We start from the raw sequence: 16008 nt of genomic DNA, 5'->3' as shown, positions 1-16008 counted from the left end.
CTAGAGAGAAATGACAATGAAAACATGACGATCCAAAACCTATGGGATGCAGCAAAAGCAGTTCTAAGAGGGAAGTTTATAGCTATACGATCATGCCTCAAGAAACAAGAAAAATCTAAAATAAACAATCTAATCTTACACCTAAAGGAACTAGAGAAAGAAGAACAAACAAAACCCAAAGTTAGTAGAAGGAAAGAAATCATAAAGACCGGAGAAGAAATAAATGAAATAAAAACAAAGAAAACAATAGCAAAGATCAATAAAACTAAAAGCTGGTTCTTTGAGAAGATAAACAAAATTGATAATTCTTTAGCCAGACTCATCAAGAAAAAGAGGGAGAAGACTCAAATCAATAAAATTAGAAATGAAAAAAGATGTTACAACAGACACTGCAGAAATACAAAGCATCATAAGAGACTATTACAAGCAACTCTATGCCAATAAAATGGACAACCTGGAAGAAATGGACAAGTTCTTAGAAAAGTATAACCTTCCAAGACTGAACCAGGAAGAAATAGAAAATACGAACAGACCAATCACAAGTAATGAAACTGAAACTGTGATTAAAATTCTTCCAACAAACAAAAGTCCAGGACCAGATGGCTTCACAGGTGAATTCTATCAAACATTTAGAGAAGAGCTAACACCCATCCTTCTCAAACTCTTCCAAAACACTGCAGAGGGAGGAACACTCCCAACTCATTCTAGGAGGCTACCATCACCCTGATACCCAAACCAGACAAAGATACCACAAAAAAAGAAAATTACAGAGCAATATCACTGATGAATATAGATACAAAAATCCTCAACAAAATACTAGCAAACAGATTCCGACAACACACTAAAAGGATCATATACCATATCAAGTGGGATTTATCCCAGGGATGCAAGGATTCTTCAAAATATACAAATCAACCAATGTGACACGCCATATTAACAAACTGAAGAATAAAAACCATATGATCATCTCAATAGAAGTGGAAAAAGCTTTTGACAAAATTCAATACCCATTTATGATAAAAAAAAAAAACTCTCCAGAGAGCGGGCATAGAGGGAACCTACCTCAACATAATAAAAACGATATATGACAAACCCACAGCAAACATCATTCTCAGTGGTGAAAAACTGTAAGCATTTCCCCTAAGATCAGGAACCAGTATGTCCACTCTTGATACTATTATTCAACATAATTTTGGAAGTCCTAGCCACAGCAATCATAGAAGAAAAAGGAATACAAATTGGAAAAGCAGTAAAACTGTCACTATTCGCAGATGACATGATACTATACATAGATAATCCTAAAGATGCCACCAGAGGGCTTCCCTACTGGCGCAGTAGTTAAGAATCTGCCAGCCAATGCAGAGGATATGGGTTCAGGCCCTGGTCCGGGAAGATTCCACATGCCATGAAGCAACTAAGCCCATGCGCTACAACTACTGAGCCTGTGTGCCACAATTACTGAAACCCGCGTGCCTAGAACCCGTGCTCCACAACGAGAAGCCACCGCAATGAGTAGCCCCTGCTTGCTGCAACTAGAGAAAGCCTGCCCGCAGCAAAGACCCAACACAGCCAAAATGAATAAAGTTAAAAAAAAAAAAAAAAAACTACTAGACCTAATCAATGAATTTGGTAAAGTTGCAGGATACAAAATTAATACACAGAAACCTCTTGCATTCCTATACATTAACAACAAAAGATCAGAAAGAGAAATTAAGGAAATAATCCCATTCACCACTGCAACAAAAAGAATAAAATACCTAAGAATAAACCCACCTAAGGAGGTAAAAGACCTGTATGCAGAAAACTATAAGACACTGATGAAAGAAATCAAAGATAACACAAACAGATGGAGAGATATATCATGTTCTTGGATTGGAAGAATCAATATTGTGAAAATGACTATACTACCCAAAGCAATCTACAGATTCAATGCAATCTCTATCAGATTACCAATGGTAGTTTTTACAGAACAAAAAAATCTTAAAATTTGTATGGAGACACAAAAGATCCCGAATAGCCAAAGCAATCTTGAGGGAAAAAAAAATGGAGCTGGAACAATCAGACTCCCTTACTTCAGACTATATTACAAAGCTACAGTAATCAAGACAATATGGTACTAGCACAAAAACAGACATATAGATCAATGGAACAGGATAGAAAGCCCAGAGTTAAACCAACACACCTATAGTCAACTAATCTATGACAAAGGAAGCAAGGATATACAATGGAGAAAAGACAGTTTCTTCAATAAGTGGTGCTGGGAAAACTGGACAGCTACATGTAAAGGACTGAAATTAGAACACTCCCTAACACCATACATAAAAATAAACTCAAAATGGATTAAAGGGTTTTGCAGGTGGCGCAGTGGTTAAGAATCCACCTGCCAATGCAGGGAACACGGGTTCAAGCCCTGGTCTGGGGAGATCCCACATGCTGCGGAGCAACTAAGACTGTGCACCACAACTACTGAGCCTGTGCTCTAGAGTCCACAAACCACAACTACTGAGCCTGTGTGCCACAACTACTGAAGCCCGTATGCCTAGAGCCCGTGCTCCGCAACGAGAAGCCACTGCAATGAGAAGCCCGCACACCACAACGAACAGTTGCCCCCGCTCACCACAACTAGAGAAAGCCCGCATGCAGCAACGAAGACTCAATGCAGCCGAAAATAAATAAATAAATTTAAAAAAAGAATTAAAGACCTAAATGTCCAGTCTTACACTGGACACTATAAAACTCTTAGAGGAAAACATAGGAAGCACACTCTTTGGCATAAATCACAGCAAGATCTTTTTTGACCCACCTCCTAGAGTAATGGAAATAAAAACAAAAATAAACAACTGGGACCTAATGAAACTTAAAAGCTTTTGTACAGCAAAGGAAACAAGACGAAAAGGCCCTCAGAATGGGAGAAAATACTTGCAAATGAATCAACGGACAAAGGATTAATCTCCAAAAATAGAAACAGCTCATGCAGCTCAATATTAAAAAAACAAACAACTAATCAAAAAATAGGCAGAAGACCTACATAGACATTCCTCCAAAGACGACAAACAGATAGCCAATAGGCACATGAAAAGATGCTCAACAACACTAATTATTAGAGAAATGCAAATCAAAACTACAATGAGGTATCACCTCACACTGGTTAGAAAAGGTATCATCAGAAAGTCTACACACAACAAATGCTGGAGAGAGTGTGGAGAAAAGGGAACCCTCTTGCACTGTTGGTGGGAATGTAAATTAATACAGCCACTATGGAGAACAGTACAGAGGTTCATTAAAAAACTAAAAATAGAATTACCATATGACCCAGCAATCCCACTACTGGGCATATACCCAGAGAAAACCATAATTCAAAAAGACACATGTACCCCAATGTTCACTGCAGCACTATTTACAATAGCCAGGTCATGGAAGCAACCTAAATGCCCATTGACAGAAGAATGGATAAAGACGATGTGATACATATATACAATGGAATATTACTCAGCCATAAAAAAGAACGAAATTGGGTCAGTTGTAGAGACGTGGATGGATCTAGAGACTGTCATACAGAGTGAAGTAAGTCAGAAAGAGAAAAACAAATATCATATATTAATGCATATATGTGGAATCTAGGAAAATGGTACAGATGAACCGGTTTGCAAGGCAGAAATAGAGACACAGATGTAGAGAACAAACGTATTGACACCAAGAGGGGAAAGTGGGGTGGGGGTGGTGTGATGAATTGGGAGATTGGGATTGACATATATACACTAACATGTATAAAATAGATAACTAAAAAGAACCTGCTGCATAAAAATAAATAAATAAAATTGGAAAAAAAAAAGATCCCATTCTGCACAGCCTTCTTCCCCAAGAAAGAACTGTGACTCAACAAAACCACATTTTAACAACATGAAGATTTTGTTATTATAAATTTCAAAACAAAATGGAGGAATTTTCACATAATATTTATAACCTTCAAAGTACAATATTAATACATATCTGTCAGTTAGAAATAACAGCAGTTTGTTAGGCTACAGGGTTTAACATAAAACCAATTTACAAATGTGAAAAGCAGTAGTGGTCCAATATTCACCATTACACATGAATCTGTTTCTTCCAGAAAATTTTTCTTAAAAAATTAAAATTTCAGTATTATGAAATATTAAAATAACACCCCAAACATGCCACAATCACTATTCACAAATAAAATTAAAATGAAATATACAAAAATTCACTTAATACTGTTAAATAACAATACACTACAAGATTTCCTGAACAGAAATGGTAGGACCCCTGAATGTTTTACAGTGAATGTCAGGAAAAGAATTAAGTTATGACTATTTTCATGATATATAAGCCCAAAATTTACATGACCATTTCAAAATATCGCAATTAAGATTTGCAGTTGGTAAGATGCACTAAACAAACAGTCCTTAAAAGTGAACACAAATGCTTAAAACACTGTTACCAACACCAAGGTGTATTTATGATGTTCAAAAAGATGCATAATTAAAACTGTAATATTTACTACCTCTGATAAACAGATAATATCTATAATGCTTTAAAACAATCTTCCAAGTTCTCATTTCTCTCATTTGTATTTAGCATGGCTCATTTCAAAGACATATTACAGCTTTCAACTGATTCCAAGTGAATGTTATTAAAACACACACACACAGCTCCCAAATGAAATAAAACTGTTCCCCAATGATCATCCATTCTAATAAAAGAATTGTATTTAAAACAAATAAACAAAACAAGACCTCTGATGTTTGACTGGACTTGTATGGTTTAGTTTTAACTAAATTAAAGCACGATGTAAAATAGGTAAGTGTATTAGTATACAAATATCCAATAATATGCAGGAAATATTTCTAAAATGAGGAAAAATAAAAATAAATAATTTTGGTGCTTTAATTTACTGGTATTTAATACGAGATCCCCAAAATGTCAGATATTCACTTGCTTGAATCAACTTCTGCATCACATGCTTTCCTAAACATAATGTGCTTATCAATTTCTTACTACACTATTTGCCAATGTTCAATAAAAAAATTATATAGCATGAATGTAAGAGTGTTCAAGTTGGCTCACTTATTTTACTGTTAAGCAAAGCTGGATTTACATTCCAGGAAACACTGCAGTTTAATTTTAAAAACAAACAAAGAAAAAATGCAGCAGTAAAACAATTTGTGAGGAGAAACAGATGCATTCACGTATAATAAAGCCACTGCAACTTCTTCAGGCATTCAACTGTTGTGTTAAATAAACAGACAGTAGTTATTTAGCAGCAATGATTCCGCAATAAATAATGCATTGTGTTTCTCAGTCCTGCACAAAAATTGCAGCTACAGTTACATCAATAGCTGTAACCTACTGGCTCTAATGGCAGAGAAGACCTTAAAACCAACTGTACAAAAAAATTGTCACACTGTGACAACAAATATAAAAACAATTTGTAGGTCTGAAATAAAAAGACTCCACTGTGAAGAGGACAGTGTAGACAAACGAAGATTCCAAGTCCACCAAAAGAAATAATTGCCTTCAGATCTGAGTCCTTGATTGATAAGAAAGGCTGGGGGCTGGGCTTGAAACCATGTTACCAGACTTAAAAGAGCATGCTCTGTCTTCTGTTCTTCCCATGTCCTAAAATATAAAGTCATTTTATGAGGCAGTTCAACGTTCAGTTTTATCCCACATACAGTATTTGTTGACTCTATGAAGCTAATGTTCCCACCAGCAAAAGCTAATATTCCACGGTAAGAGTGATCAGCACTGTCTTAAATGACCCTTTTGTTGATGGGGTCAGTCTACAGCTTCTATGCTTCGAAGTGATGAACCTGATGACTAGGGAAGCACAAGATGTGTCTTCTGCCTCAGGTGCCAGGGATGGCGTGTGCAGTGATCAAGCCAGGCCACTTGTAAAAGGTCTTTGTGCCATCTGCAGCTTTCAGGATCCCTGATTTGACTGAGTCAGATTTCTCTCTGAAGAATTACTGAGCTGCCCATATCATACAGGAAAGTATGTGCAATGCTAAACATACACAGCTGTGGAATGCACTGTACATTGTTTTTTACATCAATAATTTTACCGATCAATTTATAAACCCAAAACTTGGTTCCACACAAAATTTCATGATCGACACGTGAAATGGTTTATGACAAACACACCTGTCTCTGGATAAGAAGAATTTCGAAAACCCGGGTCCTTTTGCAATTGAATCTCTTTCAAACTGAATATTGATACACCTAAAATGCACAGACAAAAATTATCAGATGAAAGTCTATCATTAAAGCAAATATAATCCAACTATAGACAAAATATCTAAAAATGTATACTGATTCAACATGAAACATTTATACATTTACAAGGTTACAGCCCTGCTGAAATATTTTCCCTTTTGTCCCAATGTCTTAAGAAAACCAAACCAAATAACCTCTCCCTCAGAACCTTTCTCCCCCAATTCTGCCTTAAATCATGCTTTGAGTATGTGTTTCTCTAAGGAGAATGTACATTGTCTATTTCTAGGGCTTACTGAGGTTGGAAGACCTAATCAAAATGTATTACTCGGTTTTATTCTCTCTGTTCTTTATCTGTCTCCTTATGATGGCATGAAGGTCAAATCCTCAAACTATCTTCAGAATTTTAGAGAAAAACAAGAAATGGGTTTGTACACCTCACCCACACCTCAAACTATAAAACTTGGTATTAATAATGAAACGTAAATCTCTTAAAAAACACTTGTAACTCATCCTTCTTATTTCCATCTCTGCCAGAGAGGTAGTCTTTCATTAAAAAATATCCAGGGCTTCCCTGGTGGCGCAGTGGTTGTGAGTCCGCCTGCCGATGCAGGGGACACGGGTTCGTGCCCCAGTCCGGGAAGATCCCGCATGCCGCGGAGTGGCTGGGCCTGTGAGCCATGGCCGCTGAGCCTGCGCGTCCGGAGCCTGTGCCCCGCAACAGGAGAGGCCACAACAGTGAGAGGCCCGCGTACTGCAAAAAAAAAAAAAAAAAGTATCCAATAGGGGCTTCCCTGGTGGCACAGTGGTTAAGAATCCACCTGCCAATGCCAGGGACGTAAGTTCGAGCCCTGGTCCGGGAAGATCCCACGTGTGGCAGAGCAGCTAAGCCCATGTGTCACAACTACTGGGCCTGTGCTCTAGAGCCCTTGAGCCACAACTACTTAAGTCCTTGCGCCTAAAGGCAGTGCTCTGCAACAAGAGAAGCCACCGCAACGAGAAGCCCACACACCACAACGAAGAGCAGCCCCCGCTCACCGCAACTAGAGAAAGCCCATGCGCAGTAGAGAAGACCCAACGCAGCCAAAAATAAATTAATTAATTAAAATATGTATATATCCAATAAGTTCTAAGTGAAAAGTCTTGAGGAGTCTTGATTCCAATTAGAAAACCTTTTAGTGAATCAATACTGTCTAGTAAATGAGAACGGGAAATTAATGAAAGCTTTTGGCTGTTCAGTTCCCAAATATTCTCTTAATTCCTCACTCACCTTGCTAATTTTTAAAAATTTATTTTTGGCTGCATTGGGTCTTTGTTGCTGCGTGCAGGCTTTTCTCTAGTTGTGGCGAGCCGAGGCTACTCTTCGTTGCAGTGTGCGGGCTTCTCACTGTGGTGGCTTCTCTTGTTGTGGAGCATGGGCTCTAGGCACACAGGCTTCAGTAATTGTGGCACGCGGGCTCAGAAGTTGAGGCGCATGGGCTTAGTTGCTCCGTAGCATGTGGGATCTTCCCAGACCAGGGCTCGAACCCGTGTCCCCTGCATTGGCAGGCGGATTCTTAACTACTGCGCCACCAGGGAAGTCCTCACCTTGCTAATTTTAAAGTAAAATATTGGGGTAATTTATAAGAAACTTCTGAGTAAAATCAAGCAGTTACCCCAGGCATAAGAAATCAGCTATTTTAGTGACAATATGCTCACCACTGTCATGGGGATGGTAAAGTCAGAGTGAACACAGTAAAGGAAAATCATCTTCACATCTTGAAAAAGAAATTTACTTCCACAAAAAAATCTTGTTTTGGTTGTGCTTCATTACTATTTACTTGAAATCCATTTTTAACAACTCTGAATCAAAGCAATCCAGATTGGGCCTAATGACAACGTCTATCATCAGATGGCATTTTCCACTTACTTAAGTCAAATAAGACTAATGACCCACATCTAAGTGCTACTGATTTCTTACAGAGTCGTGGCAATATACTCAGTGTTAAAAGAAATAAATTAAAACAGGCAAGACAGACATACACCTCCCTTTAAGGAATTCTGATCTAATTACAGAAAGACCAGAATTTTAGGCTTAAAAACCAACCATCTTCCTAAATCCCTAATTCACCCCAGTCTCCAAACCTGGATAAAAATAAAGGGGGTGGGGGGACACACTCTAGAATCTCTCTTACTTTCAGGTAAAGCATGTATCCTTGGTCCCAGACTTCGAAAGTACACATGTTTCATGGCCTCTTCTGCTGAAACCCTTTTCTTAGATTCATACTGTGAGAAACCAAAAAACTGCTTCATTAATTTTTTTCTCTAAATACTGGAAAAAGCGTATGCAAGCGGGAGGGGACACACACACAAATTAGCATTTAAGCATTTAGAGCTACTCTTATCTTGATTACTTAATAGAGTGACTATTATTTTTAAGAACCAATTTGGAGTACTATGCTCTAATGTGAGTTACTACTGAGATTATGTAGCAATGATTATATCTCAGTTACAAATTTCCAAGATAAAGCTGGATCTTAACGAAAAATTTAGATGCCCTATATTTTCTGAAGTGATGAAAAAAAGCAAAATATCTGACCTTTCGTGTTACTTTTCTTCACGAATACCACAGTATTACTGGAAATATACCTAATACCTTTATGAAAGACATTATTAAATTACCTATTCAATACCCATCTCCCTTTTTTCCTTGACGAGATAATGTAGATTTGTTTAAGGTATACATGCTTCCAACTCTGACATATGAATCATGACTATTCTAAGTTTAGGCTAATTATGGCAATCCTGCTCCCCAATTCTCAGCCTCTCTTACAATTAATATTCTGGCCTTAGGAAGATTTTGGAGACCTAGGAAGAAGTCCTTACAGGGGTTTTTGGAAAAGCCTTTGCTTTCCAGATACAAAAGGATTAATGAGACTGACAGACTCTTATCCTCTCTCTTCTTCCTGTTCTGAATGAAGATATGGATGGTACTTGGGAGGTACAACAGCCTGTAAGGCAGTAAGTATAAGGAAAAGAAAGAGAACGTAAGAGAACAGGAATTGCAGAGAACATGGCCTTGACACAGTTGATCAGGGCCAGCAGCTAACTACCTCAGACTGTTCTAGGTTACAATGAGAGACCCAGACACATTAAGAGAAACCATAATTGTTTTTCACCTAAGCACATGTCTTAAGAATGCTAGATACTACCATAATCTTATTTAATTGTCATGACAAATATTTGAGGGAGGTATTACTGATCCCATTCTACAGATGAAGAAACTAAAGCTCAGAGAAGTTAACAGACCATTTAACAATTATAAAATAAGATATAACTTACCTGAAGAAATTTTGTTATCAACTCGATTCCTTCAGAGTCTAACCTAAAAACGAAAGACAAGTAGCAATTTATTCTTTAATCTTAGCTGATAGCAACTTTTCAAATAAAACTATTTTCCAAATGTTGTTATCTGCTAAATTCAAGTGCCCTAAAATAGCACACCTTGCTGCTTTCAAACAGACTCAAATCTTTTATCCTTAGAAGATTTATCTTGCCACTTGTTTAAGAAGAAACCACAAATAACTGGGCATCAACTCAAATGTTCAATATTCAAGAGTTAGATTATTAAAACTACAGAATTTTTAAAAATCACCATTTTGTCTCAAAACAAAATAACCTCTATTATTGAAAAAGCTTCAGTAAACTAGATCTGTTTTCATAGTGTTTCAGTGAAGGCAAGAGTACAAAAGCATCATTTTCCTATTATACAGGTGAAAACAAACAGATAAGTGACCCCAAAATATATCACTGTGGTTCAAGATAAACAGAGATGAGTCATTCAACAAACTTTTACAGGGCAGTTGGCTGAGCATTGGGTACTACAAGCTATAAAATTCAATTTAAATATGCCTCAATAACTTTATAAAACTTCATTAAAAAGGGATACAAAACCAATCAGATGGTCAATAAAGACAGATAATTACAAGGATGAAATTAATAAAATAGGGAGTAGAGGGTTTAGGGGTTATCTTAATGAGAAAATCTCTTGATCAGAAATCACTAGTTCTACCTTGCACTGACTTTCACTGGCAAAAGTCCAATTATGGGGAAAAAAAAAATCCCCCCCTTCCCCCCTAGTGCTTAGTCGGTACTGTGGATGCTGTGGCGTAGAAATTCTACAGAGTCTTCTAATCCTTTGCAGTTTGCCATTCTGACAAATAACCAGAACTCCTTGGCCATAGAAAAGCTAGGTGCTAAGGTCATAAAGAATGTGCTTTAAAGAGCTGCAACCTTTTACACTGGACATTACAACATATATACATATGTATACATATATATATGTTGTAATGTCCAGTGTAAAAAAAATATATATATATGACAAAAATAGGATTTATGCTATTTGGGAGAGACACATACAAAAAGTCTAACACATTATTCTTCCTAAGAAAGTCTAATTAGAATATTCTTAGTTGCTATAGTGACAAGAGCATCAATTCACATAAAAACTTTCAAAATATTTTTGGTACCAGAATGTTTTTACTATTCTTCCCTATCTTGAGAATAAATGGAACTAGAGTGAGTGTGTTATGTTGTGAGCTATGTGAAACAACGAAAGAGATATTGGCCTTATTTGGTATCCTGGTGCCCTTCTCATTTTTATTTTTTCTTAAAGATGAAAAAATACAGTCAAAGGGGTTATTCTATGTTACTTATTGAAAATGTAATACATTCCATAAGAAAATATGTTGTGAAAAAAATTTTTTAAATAAATATTTATTTATTTTTGGCTGGGTTGGGTCTTCGTTGCTGCACGTGGGCTTTCTCTAGTTGCAGTGCACGGGCTTCTCATTGCAGTCGCTTCTCTTGTTGCGGAGCATGGGCTCTAGGCATGTGGGTTTCAGTAGTTGTGGCATTTAAGCTCAGTTGTTGTGGCTCACAGGCTCTAGAGCACAGGCTCAGTAGTTGTGGTGCATGGGCTTAGTTGTTCTGTGGCATGTGGGATCTTCCCGGACCAGGGCTCAAACTCATGCCCCCTGCATTGGCAGGCAGACTCCCAACCACTGCACCACCAGGGAAGTCCCCTGACTCAAACTGTAATGGGAATCTTGGATGGATCTGAGGTAGGTCTGAAAAGAAACTTTAATCAGATGGCCAACATATAGGATATGAAGGGTCAGAAAGAGTTTATATTCTTCAAATACAAATTGTCATTCATTGACTGAAATGCTGATGGGTCATCTTGTGTAGGAGTCAAGATTTTACTTATAACACATTCTTAGGTTTTTCTAAGTAAATACATATAGAATAATTGTGTAGACAGCAAAGCAAACTTCATCATGGTCTTCACAGTATTGAATAAGGCATTAATCAATGTCTTCTTTCTGGGAAATGGAACAATCTACATAAGCCCTAGAATTTTATTATATATATTCTATATTCATTTTATTTACAGCTCAATTCTGTGGACTTACATACTTTGGTAGTTCTTGCTCACTGAATTATAAAATTAATATGACACAGGAAGGAAGAAATTAAATCCTAAAATATTTAAGAACTGTGTATGTGTATCACATATTTTCCCATGAATCCTTACTGTGGCTAATGCTTCAAGAGACTAAAAAAAAAAAAAAAAAAAAGATGAGTTCCCCCCCTTTCACTTAAAGAGGAAAAAAAAAAATACCTGGGTGCATGGTTAATTAGAGGCTGTGGTTTATATTTTGGAAAGTTGTAGTTCTTGAACTCATCATTTGAAGAAACACCTGGCCAAGTTTCCTGAGATGGAGTTCCTGAATTTAAAAATATATATATTTATAAATATATAGAAATTTTTATACAGGCAAATACATATAAATAGGGAGAACTAAGAAAGCGTCTTAAAGAACAATTTATATTTAGTAGATAATTTGATTATTTCAACTGAAACTAAAAAGATAGAAATAGTAATCATACAGACTTTTTTTTTTGGACTAAGCAATGATGCCATAAAAATGTTGTCTAATTGACACCTAAGCTAAAATATTTCCTAATAATGTGCTAAAAGTCAATTTTCAGTAATATTTCTCTTCTCTGTTCTTCCATACAATCATTATTGCAAAGGTAGAACTTGGTAAATAAAAAGCAGAAGTTATCTAGAAGGATCTATCTTTATTGTAATTATGCTCATTATAATTCTTATAACATCTATTTATGTTAGTCTCAGTATCAAATTTATAAATATATTTTTTAAAGATATAGTCTTATCTAGCTACTCAATTATACGTAACAAATCACTGGGAAGAGAGTTCTGTTACCTAGCAGTCGGAAAATTAAGTGCAGTTCATCTTCCACAGTTGATCCTGGAAACAGAGGTCTTCCAGAAGCCATTTCAAAGAAAATGCAACCAACACCCCTATAAAATGTAGCATTAAAAAAAAAAAGAAAAAAAAAAGATGAGCAAACCATTTATTTATTATTAAGCACAAGAATCTTTTCCTTAAGGTTGCCTCTCTGGAGAATTTTGTACTAGCCTGCTAGAAAATCTGCAGAGATTTTTCTTCAGATCCAACTAAACTAATTTCTTAACATTTACCCTATTTGTCTCAACTTCCATACTGCCTTATCCATTTTCTCCACTTAAAATGTCCAGCCCTCCTCTGCATGATCCTTGAAGAACACCACTAACAATGGCTAATAGTGATATAAAGCTTACTATGTATTAGGCAGTGGTTAGCAGGGCTAGGGAGAAGCAAGTATTTCAAGATGTTTTTATGCAGGAAGCAGAGACGGAACACACAGATGCAGAGTGAACAGTGTGTGAGTGTGAGTGACAGCGAGAGTGAGAGTGAGAGAGCGAGAGGGAGAGAGTTAAGAGAAGGAAGAGAAATGGATAGAGGCTCGCTAATAGATACTGTCTTCTAGGATCTGTGTGAATACATATGAGTTTAAGACACAGTCCTTCTTTTAAAGGGCTCACAATCTAGCAATTATATAATAATTTTATATTTTAAATGTTATACAGAAGATTAAATAATGGAGCCACTATGGAAAACAGTATGGTGGTTACTTAAAAAAAATGTAAAATAGAATTACCATACAATCCAGCAATTTTACTTCTAAGTATACAAAAGAATTGAAAGCAGTGACTCAAAGAGATATTTGCATCTACAACATGGGTGAACCTTGAAGACATTTATGCTAAGTAAAATAAACCAGTCACAAAAAAACAAATACAGTATGATTTCACTCATGAGATACTTAGAAAAGTCAAATTCACAGACACAGAAAGGAGAATGGTGGAGGGAGAGGGTAATGGGGAGTTACTATTTAGTAAGTACACAGCTTCAGTTTGCAAGATGGAAAAATTCTGTAGACTGATGGTGGTGACGCTTGAACAGCAATGTAAATGTACTTAATGCCAGAGAACTGTACACATAAAATGGTTAAAATGGTAAATTTGGTTGTATATATTTTTCTACAATTTAAAAAAGTTTATAAAAGAAAGAAATGTTACATAATACAAAAATTAATTATATAAATGTTCAACCCAAGACAAAACAGAACGAAGTATATGATTTATCACTATACGAAGAGTGCAAGCAATAAGTATAACCACAGTTCAGAGGAAGGAATTACCACAGTAGGCTAGGTTATATTCAGAAAGGATTTATGAAAAACTATGTTTTGAAGGCCCTAGGCACAGGCCCCAGTTATAGAAAAAGAGCAGGCATTCCAGATGGGTGAACTAGTATGAACACAAGCACAAAGGTGGGAAAACCCAGGCTATTTATGAAATATAGTGAGTAGCCACTTGGCTAAAAGGAAACGTTTGTGGAGAATATTCTGAAATAAACTGAAAAAGGTAGTTTAGAGACATTTTATGAAGATCAAGTATCAGATTGAAGAACTGTACCTTATTCTATAGGTAATAAATGGGGAAGCAGCAAACATGTTTAAATAAAGGAGTGTCATGATCAAAGTGCTATGTGAGGAAGACGCCTATGGTATTTTTTCAATATTATTTTTAGATCAACTCAAAGCAAGTGGGTTTTGGTGAATATTAAATGATGATAAAAATAAATTTTGTCTTAAATTACTATGTACCAGACACTCTTCAAAGTGCTTTACATACATTAGCTCATTTGGTCTTAACATTATCCACAGAACAGCCTTTTAAAGTAGTTATTGTTACTATTCCCATTTCCTTAAATGAGGAAACTGAGGCACAGGCCAATAATTTCAGTAAGGTTATCGTATAGCTATAAGTGGTTGAACTGGTATTTAAACCTAGGTGATCTTACTTGCCAGAACTCTTAATCGTTGCTTATATTTTATCTCCTTAAAGCCAAATATCTATCGGTATGCCCTGTGTTAATGGCTACATTCTTTCAAAATTATAAATGGCAGTAAATCTGCATATATTTACCACATGTCAATCTGTGTTGAGTACTCTGAGGAACCGAGAAGCACGTCAGGCGGCCGGTACCACAGTGTGACAACTTCATTTGAGTAGGTCTTTGTGGGAACTGACTTGGCTCTGGCTAGTCCTTCACAGGGAAAAGAGAACAATTAAGAAATAGCTGGAATGCATTTCCCAGTCCATATTCTCACCATGACTCCAGTCACAAGGATGCCTGAGATGGCTACTCTATACCTTTTTGAGGCTTAACAAAATTAGTTTTATGAATTTTTTTTTTGAGTGTGTGTGGTCTTGGGTCAGCAAATCCTATTATTTATTAAACTAAATAATAATAATTCCACATTCAGAGACCATGCTTACTTTTATGAGTGAATGCACCTGGTACAGTATCTGGGCTAATCAAAACTTAAGATACCCTCCTTCTATCCACGAATTATTATGCCAAGATTATTTCCTACTTGGATTTAAGTTAATGCAAAACAGGCCAATGACATTTGTCACCTTTTAACCTGATTCCAACTTCCATTTGCTATATCAGTTCTTACCAAAAACCATGAAGTTACTGGTTCATGATCCTGTTAAGTTTTATTGACAATTCCCTTGCAGAAGTTTATATTTAGAGAAAGTTTCCTTGGAATAAACTACAATGTCATTCTGTACTTTCTAAGTTTTAAGTTACATGGTTAATTTTAAAATAAGGTGAACCTCACTGTCTTTGGATATTAATTGCTGTAGATGATGTAAAACACGAACCATTCCTTTGCCAATTTAATATGAAATTCACTGATTATCTAGAAATAAAGGCAAGAGTTCACAACTTTATCTCTTGAGCCACTGGCGTTAAGAGAGTTGCTTTTATTACCTCTACGCCTCCAAATTCTGATCACCTAAAGAAGTAACTTTAAAAGATATATGAAGAAATATAAATTTATTTTAACACAGTTTATTTCAAACAACAAGGAATAATTAATTTTTAGGCTGTGATTTCTGTTGTGTGTAACTATTGTATCTGATTAAAATATTAAATAAGAAAAATGTAATAAAAGGATGATTCAATACTTTGTTAAACTGGATAAAGTCACCCAAATGAAACCAGAAATTAAAAAATTAGGCAGTACTCATACTATTTTCATTAAGTATAAGGGCAAAAGGAAGTAACTGAAACAATGTTGACACTGTTTTATTACAGGTTTTACTCTACCATTCCAACTTGGTAAAATAAATTCAACAAATTTCGGTAATTAGCAAATGGAAGCAGCTTTCTGATTTCTCTTCCTGATGTAATACTGGGTTATATGGGGGAAAGGACAAGGCTGCAAGCTGCTAATGCTATACATATAACATCAAAGCAATTGCAGTTATAGTTTCCTCAGTACCTTATACTCCATCTCCTGAGAGAA

At 36.1% G+C, this 16008-nt stretch overlaps 1 protein-coding gene across 4 annotated transcripts in view; it reads right to left on the bottom strand.

Annotated features, from left to right (window-relative positions):
* Positions 1 to 3940: 3940 nt before the first annotated feature.
* The window catches only part of CDK17 (cyclin dependent kinase 17), a 99331-nt gene continuing 87263 nt past the window's right edge, over positions 3941 to 16008 (bottom strand). For 3 of the 4 annotated variants that reach the window (XM_060305723.1, XM_060305725.1, XM_060305726.1), the window contains 6 exons: positions 14615 to 14735; positions 12504 to 12601; positions 11894 to 11999; positions 9553 to 9595; positions 8406 to 8496; positions 6251 to 6985 (listed from right to left, as the gene is read on the bottom strand). In XM_060305723.1, coding sequence (XP_060161706.1) covers positions 6750 to 6985; positions 8406 to 8496; positions 9553 to 9595; positions 11894 to 11999; positions 12504 to 12601; positions 14615 to 14735 — 695 coding nt within the window. In that variant the 3' untranslated portion in view covers positions 6251 to 6749. The other variant, XM_060305727.1, reaches the window with a different exon arrangement.

Source organism: Globicephala melas, chromosome 10 (genome assembly GCF_963455315.2).
Source record: "Globicephala melas chromosome 10, mGloMel1.2, whole genome shotgun sequence".
Taxonomy (NCBI): domain Eukaryota; kingdom Metazoa; phylum Chordata; class Mammalia; order Artiodactyla; family Delphinidae; genus Globicephala; species Globicephala melas.
Note: the sequence above shows the minus strand (reverse complement) of the source record. Positions and strands in the feature narration are given on the sequence as shown.